This window comes from Streptopelia decaocto (genome assembly GCF_964273445.1).
Source record: "Streptopelia decaocto genome assembly, chromosome: 2".
NCBI lineage: Eukaryota > Metazoa > Chordata > Aves > Columbiformes > Columbidae > Streptopelia > Streptopelia decaocto.
Window position 1 is genome coordinate 72,754,956 of NC_138655.1, and position 25,015 is coordinate 72,779,970.

General features: G+C 44.5%; 1 protein-coding gene across 1 annotated transcript in view; it reads left to right on the forward strand.

Moving 5' to 3' along the window:
- Positions 1 to 16,357: 16,357 nt before the first annotated feature.
- Positions 16,358 to 25,015, forward strand: part of COBL (cordon-bleu WH2 repeat protein) — a 169,064-nt gene continuing 160,406 nt past the window's right edge. Inside the window, 2 exon segments of the mRNA XM_082044127.1 lie at positions 16,358 to 16,525; positions 16,805 to 16,870. Coding sequence (XP_081900253.1) covers positions 16,827 to 16,870 — 44 coding nt within the window. The 5' untranslated portion in view covers positions 16,358 to 16,525; positions 16,805 to 16,826.

Genomic DNA, 25,015 nt, shown 5'->3' on the forward strand with positions numbered 1-25,015 from the left:
TCTCAGAGATACTAAAAGGCTCAGGCACACTCTGAGGTTATAGAGTCTAAAAATACAGACCAGCTCTGACACTGGGATACAGTTGTGCTTCACTGAATGAGATACTCGCTCTAAGTGCATATTCTAGATACCTCTGCCTGCTAGGGTCAGTCTGAATATCCTTACAAGTGTTTTAACACATGTTGCCATTTATGCAGTGTGTGTGTGTTTTTTCTCATGGTCACTGATTTCCCACAGACAATATCTAAGTGTATCCCCACTGTTCCAGGACAAACTAAGTCTTTTGCCAAGAAGTAATAATCATAGAATAGTTTTGGTTGGAAGAGACCTTCAAAGGTCAGCTAGTCCAAACCCCTGCAATGAGCAGGGACATCTGCAACTAGATCAGGTTGCTCAGAGCCCCGTCCAGCCTGGCCTGGAATATCTCCAGGGATGGGGCATCTACCACCTCTCTGGGCAGCCTGTGACAGTGTTTTACCAACCTCATTGTAAAAAATGTCTTCCTCATGTCTAGCCTGAATCTCCCCTCCTTTAAACCATTACCCCTTGTCCTATTGCAGCAGGACAATCCCAACTCTCTCAGCCTGTCCTCATAGGAATACCAGATATAATATTTATTGATGGGCAACTCTACCAGCTTGTTTTCCCGGAAGCCTCTAGATATGGAGCAGATCAACCCAGGAAAACACTGATACAGCTGAAGACTCTGTAAACTGGAAGTTTCTCTTAGTATCTACCAACCTGGGGTTAAACAAAAAGCACAACACACCGTAAAACAGTGAACAGTAAGTCCCCACAGTTGCTAAAGGATGAGGTACCCTGCTGAAAGTCTCATTGGCTCGCTTCATAGACAATGGCCAAAGCACTCCAAAGTTACAGACCTGGAAAAAAACACAAAATCACACACCCCCAAACAACAACAACAACAAAAACCCCAAACAACAAATAACAACAACCAAAAAACCCCCAAAACAAAACAAAAAAATCAAGCAAAACAAAGACTCCCCCCCAAAAAAAGCCAAAACAAAACACCAAACTGTGTGGGGTTTCAACAGTGAAGTGCATTTGTCTGAGCATCCCTCTCAACTTCTAACCATAGGCCAGGTGGGGTTGCTTGCTGGCCAGAAGGTAACTCCTCCTTTTTTCCTCCTCAAGTCTCTTAGGGAGTTTCTGATTCATTTAATCTTCTCCAAAGACACTAAAAACCTCAGCTCATGCACTACTATTCTTAGACACTCCCTGGGAGACATAAGCAAACATGAGTGTTCACCCTCTTTGCTTCTCTATGGAGAAATTCCCTTATTCCTCTCACCAACAGGTGGAGCAGAGGCCTCTTGCCTGTGCTGCTCTCAACAGGAAACTTGCATTAAAAATAGTACACCTGCTTGTGTCCCCAGAAATGATCCTAAATCTTTAGATTATTTCCCTAGCCGTTTTGCCAACTTCCTTTTATCACTTGTGTGTATGTTCTTCTCCACTGGTAGAATGCAAATATATCAGATGGGACCAATTATCAAGGCTTTTTTTGCTCTCCTAATCATTCAATGGTTGTAACACAAACTTCAGGATGCCTTTACTGAAAAAAAAAATTGTGCTCTTTAATGTGTGCATTCCTATACATTGTGTAGGAAACTTTCTCCCAAACCTGTGCTTTGATCCTAAATTATCAAAAGCGTTCTTCCAAATTGCAAACAGATCCAAATAGCACGTAAAAAGGTTGCACAACATACACATTCCTAAGAATTAATGTTTAACAATGGAGTGCCACTACTGGGAAGGTATCTGTAACAGTGCTTGTTTATATGGGAACCCTTTGCATATTTCTGGCAGTGAAGAGCATGTCTCAATAAAATTTACACCTGAGTTATGCTTACAGTTCTTCTAATGCAAGAGAAAGCTGGCTTCCTACAAAATGAGCATGTGATCACAGGAATGATCCTGGGGACTTTTCGTTCACCACGCTTTCATTTGTAATTTATTTTTAAGTATCCTAAATGAGGCTGCTGCATTTTAGTCATATTTTTTCTTGTATGATTACCTTAAAACAAGCATAGATGCTCAGCTGTGAGACTGAGCTTGCACACATGAAAGTACATATAAACTTCAGGAAAAGCAGACTTAGGTGTATGCACATGGACACATATTTTGCCTGTGTTTTTTGAGTTCCGCTTGGGCTCCCTGACACAGGAATAACAACTTCAAAACACTGAGGCCAATGTCACAGTATAATATTGAGTCCAAAGATGAGCACAGGGGTGGAAGGGTGTCAATATCTTAGTGGGCCAAACAATTAAAAGAAAAAAAAATAGTGTGTATATATATATATATATATGAAAACAAAAGCACCTTGTTTGTTTGGGTTTTTTTCCACAGCTGCAATAAATAGTATTTTGCTTGCCTGTATTCGGACAGTTCATCACTGGATCAGGGCTAATAGGCTGTGACCTCTAGAAGTTAATATGTTACACAGCAATAACATAAACCAGCGTTCAGCTAGCAGATGCTGGAATTACTGCCAACTCCAGGGTGTTCCAAGTCCAAGTGTCCCAACTGCTCCCCTCTTTCCCAGTACTTGGGGTATGTTGTGGTACTGCCATCACTGCTTGAAGATGTCACTGCACCACCCTCCAAATCAGAAAACCTACCTGGGTTAGCAAAGCCCTTCTCTGCTACTTACAGGTTTTTTCCCTGTTGTTATCAGAAGGGCTGTAACCTGGCAGGGGGCACAGGGAGGCTGTAAAGTGCATTTGGGAGCAGCAAGGTTGTCCCCTCTGGGTGAACTGCCTGCCCCACTGCGTGCCACGCAGAGACAAATAAAGCTGCTCTGTGTGTAGGGAAGGGGGAGGAAAAGCAGGGAATAGTTTTGCTGGGGACAGACAGGCAGGTGCTTCTTTCCTAAATGGTGCCAACTTAGATTAGCCTGAACTGTCTATGAAACTGCAGTCTAAATTAAGTTTCATCCTGTCTACCCAGCATTATTCATAATTGCTCAGAGCTGAGAAGTCTGCTGGAGTCTGGGATGGTATTTAGTTATTTTAATACATTGCCCTTTTTTCTTCCTACAATGTCTTTGTTCACTTCCTTTTCTAACTAATGAGATAGGCTACATTGCCTTAGTATATCCTCAGACTACATCTCCTCCATCCCACATACCAGTGGTAGCAGGGATCCTCTGGAAAGAGTGCAGTCACTACATTGAAACACTGCTCCTGTTCTTCAGAGGTAGTTCCCTGGCCAGGACATGACTGGCAGCAACAAGGTCTGGGTTCAAATCAAAAGGAGTTGCTCCGAAAGCAGTGAGTTTGAGGCCACACCTGGACAACTCGGAAAATCATACTGAACTACCTAATTTTTCCTGTTGGCAAATGTGAATCAAACAGCTAACAACGGTGGGGTTTTTGGTTGGTTGGTTGGTTGGTTGGTTGGTTGGTGATTTTTTTTTTGTTTTGTTGTGGTTTTTTTTTTCTCTTCTAAGAGAACAAAAATCTGACCAGATAGATAAACAGAGTGATAGTAACTGACTGTTACAGTTATTCTTTAACTATAACAGCTCATAGTCTTTTTCTCTAAGGAAGTAATTTCTAGGCTACAGCTTTTCCCATGATGTGCAGTATGTGAAAGCTAAGATTTGTTGGGTGATAAACTGCCAGGTAAAGCGATGCTCTGCTAGCTGCTTGGTCCTGCCTCCAGCTGCTCCATCTCCACGGGTCCCAGCAGCTCTGCCACCAGCACCTCAGCTCCTGGCCAGCTGCTCCCGACCCAGCACAGCCACGTGTACAACTCCTGCAGCGTGGCTAACAGGCTTCGGGACTTCTCTTACAGTGTTTTCATGCTGAGAACTACCCACAGCCACCAGCTGAACTGAACTGAATGGGGAACTGGACATAAACTTTCCAGGAGGTGGGGAAATTGTTGTTTTTTTTTTTTTCTGCCTCCTATGCTTATATAGCCTGCAGCACAAAAATCTCGTGACTCTCTCCAAGCGTAACTGCTAACCTTGCACCCGCTGCTGGACATCAGTTATTGCCTTAGGCTGGGATAGCCATTTACCCAGATACATTTCACAAAGCTGCAAATAAATTACAAAACTATAAATAATATGGTTATAGCTGCAAACTTTTCCTCAGTTTGTGAACTATTTCTCAGCAATGCCTCTCAAGTGTAGTAACACAACGTACAAAAGAAATATTTAGGGCACGTCTACCGGGGCTTTCTGTTTGCCTCTCCCTGACCCCACTGGATAGCAAAAGAGCCCTTCTCTGTTAGGGCTTCCCTCCTCTCTGGGGTTCAGAGATGTCTGAGGGCGGCGTGTCTTTTATTTTTGAGCCCAGCCATTGGATTCAGGACTCAAAGGGACTGAATTAAAGATTTAAGTGTTTGCCTTTTTTTTTTTTTTTTTTAACATAGGGTGCCTGGGCATACAAGACACAAAAATACAAGTCTTTCACAAGCAGCTGAAATCATTGTCCTGCTGATGATACAGGCGAAACCTCTGACTCCTGGTGGGTTCAACCTGGCAACTTCAGTTCATCAAAGCAGCCATGAGATCAGGAAATAAAAAAATATCTCTGGCTTATTTTTGCACCACTCTCTTATCAAAACTGGAAGCTCCAATAACAAATCTAGCCAGGGTGTCCTTTCAGTTTCCTGCTGGAGCTTTGCTTTTATGGTGCTGTTACCAGGACCTTTCATCATTTGCCTCCCCAGGGCATCCTCTTCATGCCCATGAATTTTGTTCCCATTTGAAGTAAAATCTAAAAGCTGTTCAGCTTTGCTTAGAGTCTAGCTGGGGACTGCAAATGCAGGTAGCATGATTAAAATAAAACCAGCCTGTTCTCTTTTCCAGGAGGCAGTGACATTCTACTTTGCCACCTTGGGAAAGGAGTTTACCCCTCCTCCCAGAGCTGCTGATGGGGAACATCGGCCCCACATCCCCAGGGAGCAGTGACAGAGGCCTCCCAGTGGAGGGGTGCTGGATACAAACATTTTAAAGCCTAATTGTGTAATAAGACCGTGGGGAATTGTTGTTGTTTTGGTTTGGCTTTGTTTTGGTTTTGTTTTCCTGCTGATTTCTCTGTTCCCTTTCTCAATCACTAGTCCTTTCCAAGCTTTAATCCAATAGTTGAAACGTTATTAAGACTTTCATTGGCCATCTTCCTGTTACAGATTGTCACAAGACTGTTGAAGAAATCATGCTCATTAAAATTTACTTCCCTGAGTTCTCCACAGCCTGTTTTCTGATCATACTCTTGCTTACGATACCACTGCAGAACCACCGATTTCATTTTGAGCTTCCACGATAAAATTTAAACAAGGGATGAGTTCCTATCTATTTTGTTGTTTCAGCTGCTGGACTCTATTGTGTTTCCCCTGAAAAACCTCAATTTAGGAATACAGGATCTGAACCCTGGGGTTCAGTTATGAGGTTGCCTCAAATATCCTCAGTTTGCCAATGATGAATCTGATATTCTGACTTGGGTGCACTAACATGGATACCCAAATGCTCACTTGGGCACTCAAGAATCACAGAACGGTTTGGGCTGGAAGGGGCCTTTAAAGGTCATCTTAGTCCAATCCCCATGCCATGGGCAGGCACATCCTTCACTAGGCCAGGTTGCTCAAAGCCCTGCCCAGCCTGGCCTTGAATGTTTCCAGGGATGAGGCATCCACAACTTCTCTGGGCAACCTGTTCCAGTGTCTCACCCCCATCATCATAAAGAATTTGTCTCTTACATTTAATCTAAATCTACCCTCTTTTAGTTTAAAACCATTACCCCTTGACCTATTACTATAGGTCCCGTTAAGAAGTCTCTCTCCATTTTTTTATAAGCCTCTTTTAGCTACTGGAAGGCTGCTATGAGGTCTCTCCAGAGCCTCCTCTTCTCCAAGCTGAACAACCCCAGCTCTCAGCCTGTCTTCATAGGGGAGGTGTTCCAGCTCTCTGATCATTTTTGTGGCCTCCTCTGGACCTGCTCCAACAGGCCCATGTCCATCTTATGTTTGGGGCCCCAGAGCTGGATGCAGTACTCCAGGTGGGGTTTTGTGAGAAGCCACAGGCATTTAGATTTTCCAAGTAAGTCAGTATGAAAAAGAAAAAAAACAACACCCCAAAGAAAACAAAATTCTAGAATCATAAAATTATATATGCACACATAAATATACACATTTTATAGTCTATTACATTCTAGTTTACCCATGCTTAGTCTTTATTCATTAGGAAGGAATGAAGCATTCATAAAGCAGTAAGGTAACAAATGTAATTTTCAAGATCAGTATTAGACAACAGTTTGGAAATGCAATTGTGATGTTTAAATGAACTGCATTTTATAATTTTCTAGGGAACCACCTTAAAACTGAAAATAAGGGAGCAAGGTACTGTGAATTTGCAGTGACAATCTTGCAAATATCTTTCTTTCCCAAAGGGTTAAAAATGCCACACCTCAAGTTGCACAAATATCCTCTCATGCTACGATGTTAGTTGCACAAATATTCTCCTATGCTATGGCATTAAAATCTCACACAAGTGGAAGGTTATACCTGCACTGGTGTGACGGTGCACTGGAGGCCTACCTGTTGTTTGAGGTACGCTGTGATCTTGGCAATGGTTCAGCTGGGATTGGGCAACCCAACAGAGAAGGATTTCGATAGCAGCAAGCCAAAGCTGTGCTGGGGGAAGGCACAGAAATCTTTGAGTTTGCAGTGTGCACGAACATCTGCAGGTGGGAACCCACCATGCTCCTGCATCTGGGCAGGACCCAAGGTCATCTTGCGAGTGCAAGATGGAGGACAAGCAGAAGGCTGCTTGCACTGAGCACCCTGAGAAAACTCTGCAGAAGTGATGATTTCGGGCATATAGGTTGCTGCAAGACCCACAGCTGGTTACTCTTGTGCACACCTATGGGGTGTGCTCCAGCAGGCCCTTGCTTCATAACCATTGGGGTGTTGTGGCATGTCGTATGCAAAGTACACGTGAACAACTGAAATGTTCTCTGGCCTTTCATTTTCTCTTGGGGACTACAAGGGAGCTGTAGACAGTTTTCAAAACATGTTTTGAGTGAAAGTCTCCCAAGATTTCCATGTGCATTTTGGTTCGCTAGTGCTCACTTAAGTCAATGTGGCTTTTGTGGCACTTAGATTTAAAACACCAACCAGTACTGTGAAAGCACCTCCACAGTTATCGCAGGCATTAATCTAATGCATTTCAGGATGATTTACACTTTCACTTGTCACCTTCCATTAAAAGAAAAAAAAAAAAAAAAAAAAGGTGAATTTGTGAGTTTCTCTAATATTTCATCAGGTTATTAATATAAAAATGAAACAAACCAATGTGTTGCTTTAAATCTCTGCAGACATCTGCCTGTTTACTAAAGAGATTGTGGTCCGCTTCACAGCCAGGAAGGCATTTCTGTGATACTTGCATCGTGTGAAAAGACGGGTGTCTGCAGGACTATTGTTTTCCTACCTTGTCAGCCACCTGTGTGTCAAGAGAGGAGAAGGTGGAGATGCAGTGTGGCTCTGGCTGGCCGCCAGCTCTGCTGGGAACCAGCGTTGTGCCAAGCGGCTGGGACACCAGTGCAGTGCCAGGTGCCAGCTGCTGCCAGGAGGGCTCTTGCCATGGGGGACAGAGAAGGAACCGCATGCTGCCCTCTGCATCAGAGTTTGCTTTCTGGGCTGTCCCTGAGGCAAGGCAGCAGCACGCCACACCACGTAGCAAATTCACAGGAAGCTTTGCAATCTGGTTATTCTAGTCTGCAACTGCAAACAGTAGGAAATTGGTTTTCTTTGTTTATAAATTAGAGGTGCTCCATATTTATTTTTCTGAAGGAACTCTAAAGAGCTACTTTGTATTCTTAACGCCCTGAATCGGAGGTAATTTTAACACTGTGCATTTTCTGGATACCTGCAGATGACTCACCTGAAGAAAGGGAGTGTTGTTTCATTTTAATTATATCATAATTTATACCACTCCCCTTGACTGAGATATCAGGGTGAGGAGATCTGGCAAGCCAGGAGAAGACTGAGAGATAAAAAGGTTCCAAAGGTTAATCAACCACCTCATGTTAGGCACAGGGTATTTAAAACACGTGACAGACTTTCTCCTTCATGTTGTCTTTTAGGGGCCAGTAAACAGCAGGTTCCTGTGAAGGTTCATGTAGCACCAGTACAAGTGGCTAGAGATAGGATTAAGATGCAATTAAACACATGTTCAATAAGAAGAAGGGAGGAAGTGAGAGAAGAAGGGTTGTCTAAAACACCCAGTCATTACTGCCCATGTTTGTCAGTGATGTGAAAGACTCGGAAAAACCAGTTGGAGCCAGTAGAAAACCTCTCATTAATATCAGTAGGCTTTGGATCAGGCCAGTGATGTTCTCCAGATAATCCATAGTTCTTCCGCCCCTCTTTGCTGGCCAGTTTATCCAATCCCTTCCTTGTTAATTCAAGGACAGTTTTTCTTGTTTCTAATTATGCCTTGCTTACAGGCGCAGGGTGAGGAAGGCAACTGCAACCCTTTCTAAAGAGAGGAGCGTTACCCAATCTTGTCCCTGCATTACCATGTCTGTCCAACGACACGGTGGTGAACCAACCATGTACTTCGTCTCAGCACATGTTCTCCTGGGTTAGTACCACGGGACATCTTTGGAAGACCTCCATTCCTCTTCCTTTGCCGTACGCAGTTAACACATATTTTCTGGAAAGGAGATAAGCAGAAGGATTGGTCTCAAGGTATGTCAGCAAACAGAGAGAAAATGATTACTGTCTCATCACTTATTGATATCAAGGTGTAAAACTTCTGAAATGTATGAAGGGAGAGGTAAGAAATCTTTGCTGGCGTCAGAAGGGCAGGTGGTGGGGAAACCACTCTCCACATCAGTGATTGTGTCACGACGTGCTGATGGCTAGGAAAAAATGCATTGTACATGATGCCAATGCAAGTATACCCAGAGAGAATTCCTCATGGTAAGTTATTTATTTATTTACCTGTTCACATTTGTAGCCTGGGTCTGATTGTTTATAAGACTTTATGTACATTGGTCTTCAGACTTCATCTGCCTTCTTCAGATGCTTTCCTGACAACAGCATTCATTGATGCTTTATCCTTCAGGGGTATAAATCTCATATTAATATAATTCAGTGATTTCAGCAGGTTCATGAAGTCTGCATTGTGGATGGGAATGAATGAGCCTTTGGGGGTGCATGTAGTAATTTAACAGCATGCAGCTATGTTCAGTTCATGAAGAATTCCAGAGATTATATGTCAAAGAATCTCATTTTTTTCTAAACAACCGAAGAATATAATTTCAGTGTAATATTGGCAAGCTTTCACATGCATGTAATCCTTTCTGTGCTTTAAGATCTTATTCAACTAAGGCAATCACAAATTAAGTAACTCAGTGGAAACAGCAGCAGCAGCACCAAGTCTGCTACTTTTCTGGTTTTGCATGAGTACACTTGCATCTGTCTCTATCTATAGCATATTAATTTTTATTTAAGTACAGAACCAAGTCCTCTTTTTATTTATGTTGCTATCAATCAGCAGTAACTGCTTTAAATGTAAGGTGCATCGGGTGATGCAAGTGTGAAATTAGAATTACATAGGTGACTATGAAATTCTACAAAATGTATGTTGATATTTATCCATCCCAAAACTTGAAAACGAAATCTTGAGATACCAGTACCTCCAAACCATGGGAACTTTCTAAATTTCAGAGAAAGACTGTACTGAAAAAATCTGTTTTAAAGTGGTAGAAGTTTTAACCCAGTCTGTGAGCTAAATATAGTTGTGAACGTTGTTAAAAAAAAGCTTATCTCAGACAGTGTTAAATATTTATAGAGAGGACTGTGAGTGGATATAATTCTGATTATAGTTTGGCTACATTATATAAAGGAAAATAGAAATAGCCTTCTTGAAATCGAAACCCTGGTATTGAGTATTCAGTACAGACACAGCTCACTTGTGGATTGTTTTCTAAGGGCATTTGGTGACTAATTTATCTTGAGAGTGACCTCAGCAGTTAGTAGCTGCAGCCCCAGACGAAAGCCTGTGTTTTGAAGGCGGTGGGCTCTCCTTGCTGCCACTGCCCACAGCTCCAGTTGTGTGGCTGGGAGGAGAGCTGGGCGCCATGCGGGGAGAGGCGCGGCCTGGCTGCGGCGGTGGAGCCCCAGGATGCTGCATAGGCCGTGCACACCATCAGCAAAACTGGTAATGTGCCGTATCCATACCTTACAGAGAGCAAGAGCTTTCTCTTTTCTTCATTGCTGCCATAGACCGTGCATGGAATGTCCATTCTGCCATCTCCTTGTCAGTCCTGCCCGGCTTTACGAAAGCCTGACCTGCCTATACCTGAATGACTGGAAAAGTGTCATGCCAAAGTAAAGTGCTCTGCTGTGACTTCATGTCGCTTCTAAATGAACTATTTTCAGACCTCTGGAAAGTTATTCAGGCAGCAGTCTCATTAAGTTTCCCTTTCTACCATTTCTGCTAGGCTGAGAGGTCCAAGGGCTCTGCTTCTCTGCCACAAAAACACTGAGATAGAAGGTAACCCTAAGCATAGAACAACGTGGTTTAATGACAGAAAGCAGTAAGGATGAAGAGACTTTCAGTGGCACCAGTATTTGGGAGGCTGTGAGTCACTTCTCTGAAATGCCGCTTTGACAACCTCATACTCTCCTTGGCAAGGCAAACAAAGAGCAAAAACCTCACAGTGAGGAAAGGCTGTAGCTGGGTCACCCTGACCAGCACGCTGAGCGGGATTGCCCAGCCCCATACAGTGAAGATAACATTTACATAAATTTGTTAATGTTTTGATTCTGATTTGGTTTGCAAGCTGGTCGAGACTGCCCAGATGCTTTTTCCTGTCATATGTTATGACATGGTCTTAAAGACTAATTTTATATTTTCCCTGGATAATAGTATTGTCTTCTCTGATACTGTTCTCAGGTGAGTATGAGTCATGAAGCTCTTTGATTTGGGGAAATATCTTACATTACCATCTTGCCTAGGAAGGTTCTTACTGCAGCTGAGCCCAAGAACACGAGGTCTGACCCAGCTGGTGAGGTCAGTAGTCTGTTCAGGTAAATATCCTTTCATTAATGTCAGTTTAATTGCAGACTAGGCCTGGGGTTTCAACTCCTCAGAAATGTTCTTCTAGAATGAATGGTGGAAAAGAGAGGATATAGAAGGCTATTTGTCAAAAATATATAGAATGAAATGTTAGGGGAAAGCAACAGACTATAAAACTGTTGGGAAAAAAAAAGGAGAATGGAAAAATAAGCATGTAATCAACACCCAACTTTTAAAATAAAATCCCCAAAGGTCTACACTTCTTAGATTCAAGACTGTGTCAGCATATTAGAGACATATCAGCTTCAGTCTGGGTTATGCTGATGTCTGCCATGTCCACTTTTAGCCACATTTAAAATAACCTGTTTTTAATTTCCTCGTGGCTGCGTCATTCACAGAAATTCCTCTCATTCTATTTACATCGTGGTTTAAAACCATTTCCCCATCTCTGTTCATATGCACCACGTTCCCCGCCCTGCGTGCGTGCTCTGAAATACTCTCCAAGGCAAAAGGAACCTCCCTTTCCAGAATATTTTTACCTGGCGTGACAGTGCTCAACCTGCCCTGCAGCAGCATCGGGCTGGCGCTGCATCACGCGCCTGCTCGTCTGCCGTGCTGCGCCGTCCCTCTCTTCACCTTGCTGCTTTCCAGACCATGCTGAGGTCAAGCAGGGGTTTCCTCAACAGCCTTTTCCATGCAGAAGCTGGGAAAGAGTCTCTAGATTTCTCCATCACTCTCCCAATTCCTTTTTCTAGGAATAATAAGGCCAAATACCCTCCAAACTCTTCATGGACTTCAGTAAGTTTTGGGAGATAAAAGGAAAAAAATCTCTGAAGGGATCTATCTTTCAAAACAGAACAGGTTGTGAGATAAAAAGACAAAGGGCAAGTTTCAGTACTTCTATATATGCAGGAGATAATTACCTTATAGCTCAGAAATAATATTAACTATCTCAGCTGAAGCTACATAAACCTTTATCTGTATCCATGTGTACTTTCAGATGGCTTCATCATGTTTTCCGAAATTTATTATCTTTTTTGGTTCTTTCCATGGGAGCCTCAATTGACATCCCAGACATCTTTCACTGCGTCTCTAAAACCATGAAGAAAACTAAAATCTCTGTTCCAAAACCCCAGGTTGTCCAGGGCAGAAACTGTCCTTGCTGCCTTCTAGATGCTGAACAAGTAGTCTGGTACCGAACCACAAAGAAGGCTCCCTGCATGACACAAGATAAGTAAGACAAACAACAGATGAACTAGAATCATCTCACTGATTTACTGTCTGACTATGGGCAGAGCCAAGCACAATATGCTTGTTTCCCCGGCGCCCTTCTAGAGCAAATTCAGCCTCTTCAGTGGCATTTGATAATGTTATGATAGTCACATATAGACCAGCGACGACTTCGTATTTGTTCAAAACTACTCATCATTTTTATTCCTTATTTTGACATGTTCCTCTAAAATTGATGTTGTTTGCTCACAATTATTTCAGGTTCCTAATAAAAATAGGACCTGTAGGGCTAAATCCCAAAACAACTTTCTGAAGAAGGGTGGCTCTGGGACTCAAGGGGAGGATCTATCAAGCCCCGAAAATCTCATTTCCTTTTTTTTTTTTTTTTTTTGCCTGTGGATAGCAAAATAAAAGCATTTGTGAGCTTGGGGCTACACAGCTCTAATTGTTATAATTGCATAGCCAAGAATTTTGCAATTGTACATTAAATCAACTTTCTTTCAGGGACTAATGCTTAAATCGCAATTTCTAGGTTGCTTAGAATGAGAATAGGATTTATGTGGTTACAAATGTGTTTGCTATTAACTAAACCTAACCACACTAACTAACTTCCATTCACAATCTTTTCCTGCTATAAATTCAGTTTTTTTGTATTTTTGCCTTATTTTAAGCTAAAACCTGTTTTCCAGTTCCAGGATGGTTCTTAAACACCTAAATCATAGGAAGAGATACATGCTAGACTAGAAAAAAGGCTCAGTTACCCAGTGCATGTTAGCTAATGCTGAGCTAATTTTAACCTCTTTTTGCTAAATTAGAAACAAATTCTTTGGTATTAGACTTGTCTTACTAGATTCCTTACATGTTCAGTTAAGTTTATACTATACATTCAAATTCCTGAAACATCTCAGGCCAGTTCTAGCAGAAGAATGTAGTCTTAAAGGTTTGACTCAGTAATACTGCTAGCAGTGAAGGTGAGGAAAAGCAGGAATAATGTTTTGAAGACTGAAATTTGAAATCACACTGGTGATTAGTGGGTTTTTTAATTTTATTTTTGAAGGCCTAAACTATTCTGCAGCACGGATTTTGTCATCTAAATGACTTAATATTAGGAAAACTAATGAGGAGGCACATCTAAATGGAGATATAGCTATACAGACAGGAAAGGGTTAAAAACCTGTCCTGTGGGGGACTGAACATGCTCAGTCTCGCAGACATTTTATGAGATTGGCAAATACATGCAGCCCCTCTCTGAACTAATGCCCTTTGCCTAAAAAACGAGCATAGCACCCCGATTGTGGAGATTACAATGCACACTAGAAATGCCCCCTTTGCCCTTTTTTTGAGAGCTGGGCCTAGTGCCAAGGATGTTGGAGAAAGGCAGATTCCCATGCCATATCTCGGAGTGTATTCCCCGCATTCCACTCGGCTTTTCCGTCCGCTAAATGGGACTGAAGAACTGGGGCCATGGGCAACAAGTGATGCCACTCCTAGCGCTCTGGAGATGCATTAGGATGACGATTTTGGTGATTAATAGGCTTTTGCTCTTTTGCTGTGCTATATAAAAAGAAGTGAACATAAAAAGCAAATGTGATTTTGTTGTTTCATGCTTTGTTATGACAGCCTTTATATACCCCCAGAATGGTGTTTTGTAGGACTTAGAAAGGAAGATGCTATCAAACAGCAACATGTATGCGAGGCTGCTAGAGAGCAAGCTAACATGAAGTAGTGAAGTCACTAGGAGAGGATGGGTGAAACTGGAACAGCAGCAGGACCACAAATGTGCAGACAAGATACTGAGGTGGTTTCTTCATGAAAGAAGAGCTGAAGGAAGGGGTCAGTAGCAGTGAGAGCGTCACAGGGCCCACCAGCGGGTGCGAGAGGCAGGGGTGGGAGAGGCAGGAGCAAGAGGGATGCAGGCTGAGCACATCCCTGCTCAGGTGCTTCACAGCAGGGCAGAAGTTACAGCTGAGGCAAGGGAAGTTCACTCAGGTTCTTGAAGTAACCGGAGCTGTGTAGTTTGCTAATGATGCAGACAGGGGAATATTAGGTTTTGTGCTTGTGCAGCTTTAGCATCTATTGGAAGATAGGGAAGAGTTCATTTAGATCTAGGAGCAAGAAAGCAACATGAAAAATGATGGAATAGATGATGAATAGAGCTATGAAATCAAGTTCCTGTGATTTAAAAGATCACCATTCATTTCTGGAGTTATGGTAACCGACAGCATGCAGACTCTGAACCAATCCACTTAAAAAATAAAGTACGTAAGCTAGCCTATTTATTTTCATAAAGGTGCAAATTCGGAACATGCATATGGCTCATTACCATGGTGTGTGGCTCAGATGACCGGGGTAATTATTGAACTGGGGCAATTCAGTCAACTTCTACCCATGGTAACAGGGACATTACAGACCAATGTTTTGTTTCTGCAAATTAGTATTTTTGTTTCTCTACCTATGGTTAGGACACTCAGCTGCCTCACTTGCCCTCAGGCCGTCTGTATACATCAGGGACGGAGGACCAGAAAGAAGAATGTGCTGAGGAGATGGGAATTAAGGGGAGACTTCAGGCTGTCAAAGTGAGAGAAGACAAAATTAAAGATGACTATACTACAATAAATGTTCTGTTATACATTGGGGTAAATGCATCAAAACAGATATTTTGATCATAATGCAAAAGCCTCAGTACAAAACAAAGGTCGATGTTTGCAGTAATATTCCATTCATGTCATACAGAAAAGATGAATGTGTCCTTTTCCTTTCTGTTACTGGCAAATTAATCCAATGTTTGAATGTTCCCAAATATTTACAATCTGCCTGGGATGGGAGTTTCTTGCAGATAGCAATGTCATCGCTTGCATGCAGCTTCTGACCCAGATTTGCTAAGTCTTGCTTGCTGAGGAAGAAACTCACTTTTGGGGCCAGAGAAGCTGATTGTATTTACCCTGGTCACTGAGCTGGGCAAGACACTTTCTGATGGGCAGAATATGCCAAGATATGAGCTCAAGCCTGACAGGAGGGAAGGGTTTGGGGAAAGAGATGACCATTAACTGGAATCTGGGGAACTGTTGCTGAGGCAGACAGGCGAGTCTGGCAGCATCTCCCTTTCCCCTTGCAGTCTCTTGTTGGAGTTTCTCACTCTCACTTTGCTTAGCCTGATTGCTCCTGTCTCCCTGTCCCTGCCTTAGCTGGTGGCTTGACCTGTCTGCAGTGTTTCCATCCTCCAAACCATGACCAGAAAAGCAAGGTGAAGCAAACGGAGAGGTCTGGCAGGGAGCAGAGAAACTCCTGAAAGGTCCAAGAGAGGCCAGGGTGGCCAATGCAGAGCACGCACACACTGCAGTAACATAAGCCAGGCCCCCACCTCCAGCTTGGTTCTCCTTTCACATGCAAGCCTAACAGTTGCTCTCCTGGGGGAAACGGCGCGAGGGGAATGTTTCCGAAGCAGCACGCTGAGATTTTAACGTGCCACCTGCATCGCTGCCAAGGCTGTGCCGCCAGGCCCGTCGCACTATTCGGGGTGCAAGGCCCAGGGTGCAGGGGGCCCCGCGCTGTCTGCCCCAGTGATGGGCTCACACCGCTGGCTTGAAACATCCCGCAGAAGCCTGCGTTGCCGTGCCTGCCCCATCACGGCCCTTCGGCCCCTCTCTGACCAAAGAAGCTACTCATTTTAAGAGAGTTGTCTGCGTCACCTCGAAGAAAATAAAAATAAAGGTAACAAGAAGCAAGGCATACGTGGCAACGCTAGGTGCTGGGCCGGGTGTGCGGCTCACGAAAAGCCTTCGTTCCCCGCGGGATTCAGCCTCGGGGGACAGCCGCCCGACAAGCTTTGGCTTCTCCAAGTTTCTGGCAAGAGAGGTGCAGGAGGGTTTGCTGAGCTGGTGCTGGCCGCGGGGTTTGTCGCTCCTCTCTCCCGCGGGTTTTCCCATCCGCTCCTGTCCCCCTCCGCGGCGTGGGCGGCCGCCCCAGCAGTGCCCGCGGGGGCAGCCGCCGTGTTTGCATTTGTCCCGGCCAGTCACATGGAAACGGGTTTGCAGCGCCCCCGCCCCCGCCCGCACTCCCGGGCTGTCCGAGCCGCCGAGCGGGCAGCGGCCAAGCCGAGCCGCGAACAGCCGAGCCAAGCCGCGCCGCTCGCCCCCGGGCGCAGCCCGCCCCGCTCCCCGCTGTGCCCCTTCCCCGTCAGGCACAGCCGAGCTGTCAGTACCTGCGGCGCGGCGTTGATTCCCTGCCGGCCCGGTAAGGCGGGCGGGGGGCAGCGAAGGGCCGCCGTGTGCCGGCTCGGCGGGGCATCCCCGCCCGCGGCCGGGCTGGAGAGCGGGAGGCGGCGGCGTCCCTGGGCAGTGCCACCCGGCGGCGGTGCAGGGCGGGGAGCGGGGCCGGGCGGGAGAGGTGGGGGTGAGGGAGGGGGCGAGGCCGGCTCTCACTCCTCTCTTCCCTCCCTCTCGATCCCCCCCGCCGCCGACCTTCGCTGCTGCCCCTCTGCGGGACCGCGTCCGCACCGGCCTGTCCCTTAAGAAGCGGCGAGGGAGGCCCGGCCATGGAGACCCTTGTACGCCCCGGGGCCAGCAAGCCTCCCAGCGGGTAAGCCACCCGCCGCGACCGGGGACGGGCCGGCCGTCGCTCGCTTCCGCGGGCAGGAGCGACTCCGGGCAGCGGCAGCAGCCGCTGGCCGGCCGGCCTCATTGCCTTCCGTCCCTCTCTCCTTCCCTCTCTCGGGGCGGCGAGCTGCCGAGGTCGGAGCCGGCGCACAGGTGTCCGCGCCCGCCGTGCCGGGGGCAGCCCGCCCTGGAGACGCTGGGCTGGCGACGGGTGGAGTGAGGGGGCACGGCCGGGGAGCGGGGCGGCGGAGGCAGGGAGCGGCGGGTTGAGCTGGGATGAGGAAAGGTCAAGAGCGTGAAAAGGTGTCTGCTTCGCCTTTCCGCTTTGGTAGGGGCGTCCGGACCCCGCTGCCGTCGCTGCTGCTCCGTCTGCAACACCGGGGAAGTTGGAGAGCGGGGTTTGCGTTTGGGGTTGGTTTCTTGCAGGGGGTTGTTCGGGCCGGCCAGGCGCGCTCCGGCCCTGCGGGGCCGCAGGCAGCCGCCACTTGCCGCTCCCGTCCCGGGCCACCGCGGTTCGGAGCGGTCGGGGGAGGCGGGGCGCTGCGGGTCTTGGGGTGGATCGGGCCGGCGGACGGGTCCGGGGAAGCCCGCGGCCGCAGGCGTCGCTTCTCGCCCTGTGCGCCCGTCTGCGTGTGTGCGAATAGCTGCCAGAAGCCTTTGAAAGGTTTATTGAGCTGTCCCAGCCGTGGGTCCCTCAGCCTTACCGCACGGCCGCAGCACAGGAAAGAAAAGCGCTGCCAGTCTGGGATTAAAAATGCCGAAAATTGCCAGGGGTGGGTCGGTGACCGCGGTGCCGGCCGGGCCCCGGGCGGGCGCTGGGCGGCTGCCGGGCGGCTGCCGGCTGCAGCTCCCAGTGCCTCCTGCCTTTGGTGACAGGCACCGCTCCGGCAGCGGTAATGGTAAACAGCGATCAGCCCTAGCGTAAAACACAGGTGGATTCGGGTTTTTTCAAGAGAAGTAGTAAATACAGAATATGCCACCAGTGAATTCATTAGTCCATTAATTAAACGATGAGAGCAGCAGCAAGAGGAAGTCCTAAGTGATCTCTTTTGTCAGTGCAGAAGCTGGGCAAGTTTTAAGAGCTGTGCTGCTTGGTGCAATTTACTGCTCTACTTCACACCGTCTGCATGGGCTGAAAAAGACTGTGATTGCTTCAGCAGCGATTTTAGTTCTAACGTTTATGTCCTAAATTAATTTTCAACTAAATAGATGACAGCTCTATGTAGGTGCTAGTGGGCTACTGTAGTTTTGTTAGGTTTATTTCCTTAGTTTCTGTGTTTGATAGGAAGGCTTGTAGTGCCTAACTCAGAAAATAGAACAGGGAGGTATGAGTGAAGATGCCATTATAAAGCCATAGTAATGAAACCGTATGCTGCAATGTTGCTTTGACTTGCAGAGCATGACATAGCTTGCTACTCTGTAAATAAAATGCTTATTGTGAGTTGAAAATGAGCCTGTTTGATCGTGACCTTTTAAGCCTTTATAAAAACAGTGGATATAATGTGCCTCCCCTCTCTATTTAGAGAGTAATAGCATAGCTGCTTTCTAAAATTCTGATGAAGAGAAGATCTAGGATGCCAATTTACACGTGTGCTTTGAACTAGCATTTCTCAGATGCAGTGCTGATTAAAAATTTGTCTTGATTGCTAGGTATCCAAAGATTTATTAAAGAGTTTGAATTTGGAATGAGAAAGTGTAATGTTAGTGCATCTCAGAGATGAGCACTGGAGTCTGAGGGCATTTCTGAACAAACCTCCTCAATCCTACGTAGCTATTTTCATCTGTGTAAACTCAGATATCACATATATGAGCAGAAATTACAGAAACTGCATTAACTTCAGTCACATCGCTCCTGATATGGCTCGAAGAGGCTAATCCAGTTGTAAGGTGAAGATGTGTTTGCGATATTGTATAGCAAAGCGCGTGGGTGCTAATCCGCTCCTGTGGAAGCTGGTGGCAACGCTGTGTGCACCGACGGAGACTGCCTGTCTGTTTCCTCTGAGCTGATTTCAGCCTCGAAATACCGCTTGTTGTCTTTTCTTGCAAGTCAGAGGTTCCCAGCCTGGAACCCCTGAGCAGCCTGGTCTAGTGGAAAGTGTCACTGCCTGTGGCAATGAGGTTGGAACTAGGTGATCTGATCTTAAAGGTCCTTTCTGACCCAAACCATTCTGTGATTCCATGTGCCTGTGCTGTCAGCAGTGGGTTTCACAGAACAGTTAGTAGTTCCCAAGTTGCTAATGTCTGTACTGGCAACCGGTGGATATTTGGTCCATAATCAGGTTTTACTCGTTCAGTGAGGAAGTCCAGTAGGGCCAGGAAAATGCAGCAAGAAGACAGCTTTATCTGTTCTTGGTTCCTGTGCAAATCCAGAGGTGAGCTGCGTCTATGGAGCGTGCCCAGGGAACGCTGGCTTTTAAGGCCACTGTTGCAGAAATACTTTCCTTTCATGGCAGAAATGCTGTACGCGTTTCCAGCTAACTGAGTTTCAAAACTTGCAGTTATGAAAGCAAGAGGTTAAAATAACTGCAGCTTCACAGTTTTTAACAAAATTTGGGCAGAGTTGTTTTGTCTCTATGTAAATCATTAATGCAACTTTACGAGTTGCCCTTGTTAAACAGTGAAAAAATGTATCATTTGGTACAGGGTAGAGCAGCTCTGCTGTGTGCTTTACACAGATAAATTAACCACGTGTTTCATGGCATAGCCACTTAAGAACTGCACATTTAAAAGCGGGATACTGTTTTCATTTTGTTTTGTTTTAAATGGCAAAGAAAAAATGCAGTTTGTGCTGGTGTTGCGAGGTTTTTCACATTTCTCAGTTTCAAAAATAATTGTAGACTTCAGTACGAAGAATTTTATTATTACTTACTGCTAGGCACAAGTTTTGTAAAGCTTTACCAGGTCCATAATGCTTTATTTAATTAACATTTATTTTAGTTTATTAAGATGAACCTAAGACAATCAGTAGCAGCAGCAGAAATTAGGATTTATTATTCTGTGATCATGCAACAGGTGCTAGAAGAGAGAAATACACTAGTTTAAAAGCTACTGCTTTGGTGGCTGCATATGCTCTTCATTAGGGAAAGCAGCAATAGGCCTCTGTGAGTGTCTTGGTTGCTGACTTTTTTGACTGTAGAGTAGTGTCATTGACCTACATTGGTTGTAAGTGGCATAGGAGGCTCAAGTCAAAAATGAGACTTGCAGGATCGGTTCTTTTCCGCTCCATTAGGAGCTCCGTAGAGTGCAGAGCATCTTCCCCTGTCACTGAAAGCATCTCCACCTCCCAAGGAAACCAGTGGTTCCTGGGTTCTTCTTCATGCCTTTACATCTGAGCACAGAAAAGCTTCCTCTGGGATCTTAACCAAATGTGGGGAAAGCCTCTGTGTTAAACAAGATATATGAATGCTTTCTTTAAGTAAGACCTTTATTTTCTGTGCTGCAGCTTCCTTCCCTGTCTCACAGGGCCTTCTAGTACTAACACATACAGGTACACCTGACACGCTGACTTTGGAGGGACTCGTGCTGGGTTGAAGTGACCCTGGAAGTCAGATAAAAGCTGTGAAACATCAATAACGCTTACATGCAGAACCTGGAAAAGCAAACCCCCAGGTACGGGGCAAGTTGTGGATCTCAACTTCTTAAAACTTTTTCCTTTTATTTTATACCACATAGTTAAGCGGGTTCCTTTGTGAAGCTGCACATCCAGCTTAAAAAAAAAGGGGGGCGGGGAGAAAAAAGTTGTTATCATGCTTATGTTTATCATATTATTTGTAAAACTTGTCCTGAAAAGCCTGAAGGGAACTGTTGTCTGCAGAACATCTAGGTGAATGTCTGTGTGCCACTGCTTGCACTATACTCTATCTCACCTTCAGATGTTACAAGATTTAGGGTATACAGGAAAAGCTAAATAAGTAATCTGTAAATCAAAATTGGAAAACTGGGCAATTTGCGTATGTTTCCCTTGCTTTGTATTTATAGGAGATTTTAGTGTATTGTGCAGAGTACTGAACGGCAAAGAATGGTGACTGTAATTAGAAATGTGAAACAGCCACGTGGTACCTGCTTTGAAGGTTGTTGCCTGGGCCCGCTGCAAGAGTGACTTTTGTGCTTTTGGCTTTATCCTTCGTGTTGTGGCTCAGTTTGTACATGCACTGCTCCCGCAGAGTTCAGATGGTGCTTCTTATGTGCACAACTGAGACAAGGGACTTCTCTGTAATACATTTTTCTGGTACCACAAGCAACATTAGCCCTGTCGTCCTCTCACAGCTAGAGTGGGTCCAAAGTATTTATTTTTGTGGCAGTAGAGGTATGTCACCTTAAATAAAGCTCTGGTAATGGTGAAAGAACTATGCTTGCTATTGCGTAAAACAAAACAAGGCAATTTTTACCGTGTTTTGCATCTCTATTTGAATATAACCGTTGACCTAATATACAGGAAGACTTTTGTGTTTTCAGTCATGACTAATATCTCAGGATTGCTGAAGACAACTAATTGTAAGAATAAGCTAAATTGTGAGATAAACGCAATGCAATCCAGTCCTGACAGCTGTTCTTTCTGAATTCCAGTTTCCTATTTCTCCTATCTTACTTTCGCCCTTTTTTTTCTCTTTCCTTTCTTGCAGAAATCTGTTAGTCTTGTACCAGAGTAGAGGATGAAATAGATAGCATCTTGAAGTCTCTTCTATTTCTTGGCTGTCTAGAAGGTTCAGGATTTGTTTTCACTCTCCCAATCATCTCTCATTATTTTCTTTCCCATAGATACCTTCTATGTTTTTTTTAGTCTTTTTTTTTATACCGCTGCTGCCACTGGTAGATGAAATTGAGCCTTCTCTTTCGTGTTGTTGCCTGTCTCATTTGTTCTTCATATCTTTCCCTTGTAATTCCTGTTTCATTTTTTTCTGCAGGTTTTGCAGTTCACATCTTAGTCAAATTGCTTGTCGTTATGAAAGCACTTTACTGCTCAGCAGGAGGTAGTACTACATTTTGATGGGACAGATTTCACTTGCCACCCCATCTGGGCAAGCCGCACCAATTACAGTGAATTTTCCAGGATGCTGCACTAGATAAAGTTGAGGAAAGGGAGGATTAGCTACAGTTTAGAGCATTCACATGGGTGCAGTTTTAGATGATGCTAACCATTAAGGAAAGCAACTTCTTAAATATTTATTTTGAAGTCAGTTCAGTAAATACCTGGCTGCTTTGTGCATAGTTAACCTTGCTAGAGAAGTTATTTATCGTTTTTTGCTGAGTAATTTGGATCACAGTACAACTGATTAGGGTGAGAATGAAGGGATTTTTTTTGTCTTCAAGGGAATGAAAGTTTCTTGTACATGTATATATATTCTTAAACATCTGTGGTGTTATAAATATTTGTTAAGACTCCTGTTGTCACAGACTTGCATTATCTTGCAAACGTTTATGACGGCTTCCTAACAATATTATTTTGGATTAAAGAAATATATGTAGGAGACACCATTTTATTTATATAGGTGAAAGTGTGAGCACATTTACTTGACCAGCTCCAGAAGCAGACTGTGGCAGAGTTAGGGAAATACCTCGCTTCCCCTGAATCACAATTCAGAGCCTTAACAAGTGTTCCCCTGTGTCTGGCCTTTAGCTACTACTCTGTTAGCATCAGCAAGCACTTGATTTTCTGGCATTGACTATGTTCAGTATACTGCAGCTTTTTGTGTTGCCCTGGCATTGTGATTTCCATGAAAATTGACAGCTTTCACACTTTAATGCTGCTTCTAAGAGATGAAGGGGTCTGTAGAAATTTATTTTTCTGTAGCAGCTTAAGCCAGTTCCTGCGTTAGAATTTGAGAATGGGAAAGACTTAAAATCTGTTTTCAGCTAAAACTGTGCTTTAAAGATCTTTTAAAAGCAGCTGCATTTCCAGCTAATGGAATTAAAGCCTTTATTAACATATTAATCTTCTTAATGTATAGAGTGTTTCCAGAGCTGTTAGTCAACCAGTGAGCCAGGCTGCTTATCATTCAATAAGTGATGCTGGGAATAGTATATTGTTGTCATAGTTTCAGCATGAGAGTGTCAGCGATGAGCCAGGGACTTAACCCATGCCAAGGAGTGAGTCACAAGGATTGCGTGGCAGGGCCACACTACAGTGGCACTAACACACAGCATTTCGTACCCCCTTTAGTCCCCTCACACCAGAAATGTCTTTTCAGTTTTGTTGTTCCTCCAGCTATTGAGTGGACTAAGACGCTGCGCATTTGTGCAGAGTAGTTACTGCAGTCAGAGAAATGGGAAAGAAAATGGATTGAGAATGTTTTTTTTTCTGTTTGTGTTCCTTTGTTCTTACTCTAGCTTCCAGATAGAGAGTGCCCATGGAACAAACAATTTAATTTATTACTGCTGATGCTGTAAATTAAACGCGATATTTGCATGTTAAGCTATGTTTTATGTGTTCCTTCGGATGTATTGTATGGAAGAGAGTTGTGAGTCTTGGGTCTCCTTTGGCAGTTTCAGTGATGAAATGGAAGGTACTAAGTTTTCTCTGGTAATCAAAAAGGGATGCGACCCTGGTATACTCTTCCTTTTTTTTTTTTTTTAAGGCTGTGAGCATCATTGAAACAGGTAGGAGAGAGGTGTAAATGAAGTGAGAACATGGTGTGGGCTAGGTCTGAGGTACTTGCAGAGATGGCAGTAGACAGACTGCGTTTTCAGGTTTGGTTCTGCGGCCTTCAGTGTCTTATTTTTATTAAAGGTGGTTGGCCTGTGCAATAGTTAGAAGGTTGATCTGTGAATTGCTCTGCCTCTGTTTCCATGTTACTGTGGCGTATGCAAAGAGAAATGGCTCAGGAAGGTGTGACAGAGAGTCCCTCACCTAAGTAATAAGCAGCCAGGTGATTAGGGAGCTTGCTTACAGAAAACCCACTTTCAAAGACCTGCTTGGCACAGAAAGGGCTGAAGATTAAACCTGAAGTAGCTTTTACTACCTCAAATTGCCAGGACCACCCAACAGCCTGGCATCCTCACTTTTTCTTCGAGCAAGAAGCCAGATAAACGCAAACCTCGCTATTCCTGAAGCTGTTGTGTTGCAGTCAATGTTTCCGTAGTGAGCTCTCGCAGTCACCCAAAGGCTAGAACAAAATATGGACTTTCTGAGCCATCTGCGTTTTGTGGTGCTAACAGCAAAAACTTCCTCAATAAACTCAATAAAATAAGCAGATAAGACACAAAGTCATACCACAGAAGTGGAGCTTGAGGAAGATAATTACATTTTATGTTATCAGTGTTCTAAATATAGTCATATTGTAAGGTTCAACAGCCAAGTACCAATCCAGAAGTACTTAATCACATAGGTGTTACTTTATGTTTTCAGCAAGAGTGACTAACAAGCAGTATGATTCTGTTTGCCGTATCTGTTTTCCTTCACTGTGTGTTGGGTTTAATTTATATTAATGCATGTTGCGCCAGTCGACTGTTACTGATGTTTTATTGTGAAGTTGAGCCAGAAGGGTAGAGCTCTAGTTTTTAGACTATCAAGGGTTAATCACTTCTTATTTTTTGAAGACCACACAAATGCATAGAGGTTCAAGATGGGTGACATTGATGGTTGATGAGATGCTTTCTGAATTTGCAAACATTGTTTTAATAAACATATGTGTTACCATTCATAGTAAGACAATATAAAACATCTTTGTATTAGTACTTTTTCGTTAATAATTTTTTTGTGGTTTAATTCAACTAGAGAAGAACAAAATTCAAGGGCCTGCATACGAGTGCACTATTGATGATCAGTTGCTGCCACCTCCCAGGTCTGATGGTCACTGCTGTTAGTCTGCCTCTCCTCTGAAAAGGCAGTTTGTCTTCTTGGGGTGACTGCTGGGCTTCTCCTTGGTATTTGCGTTACGTGGTGTCAGGAGATGGTGTGATGGTGACATGAGGAGTTTGTCCTCCAAGGCTGCATGGAAGTCTTCGTGCTGTGCAGTATGTAAGAGCCACCAGATGCAGAATCAGCTCAGTCAAAGCTGACTTCTCCAGGGACATAAGAGGAAAGCTGCAAAGAGCTCTGTTGTAGATTATCTAGATGACATTTGATTTAAAAGCGTGTGCCTTCCTTCCCAACCCACACATCCCACAGTGGGCATTATCCAGTGCTCAC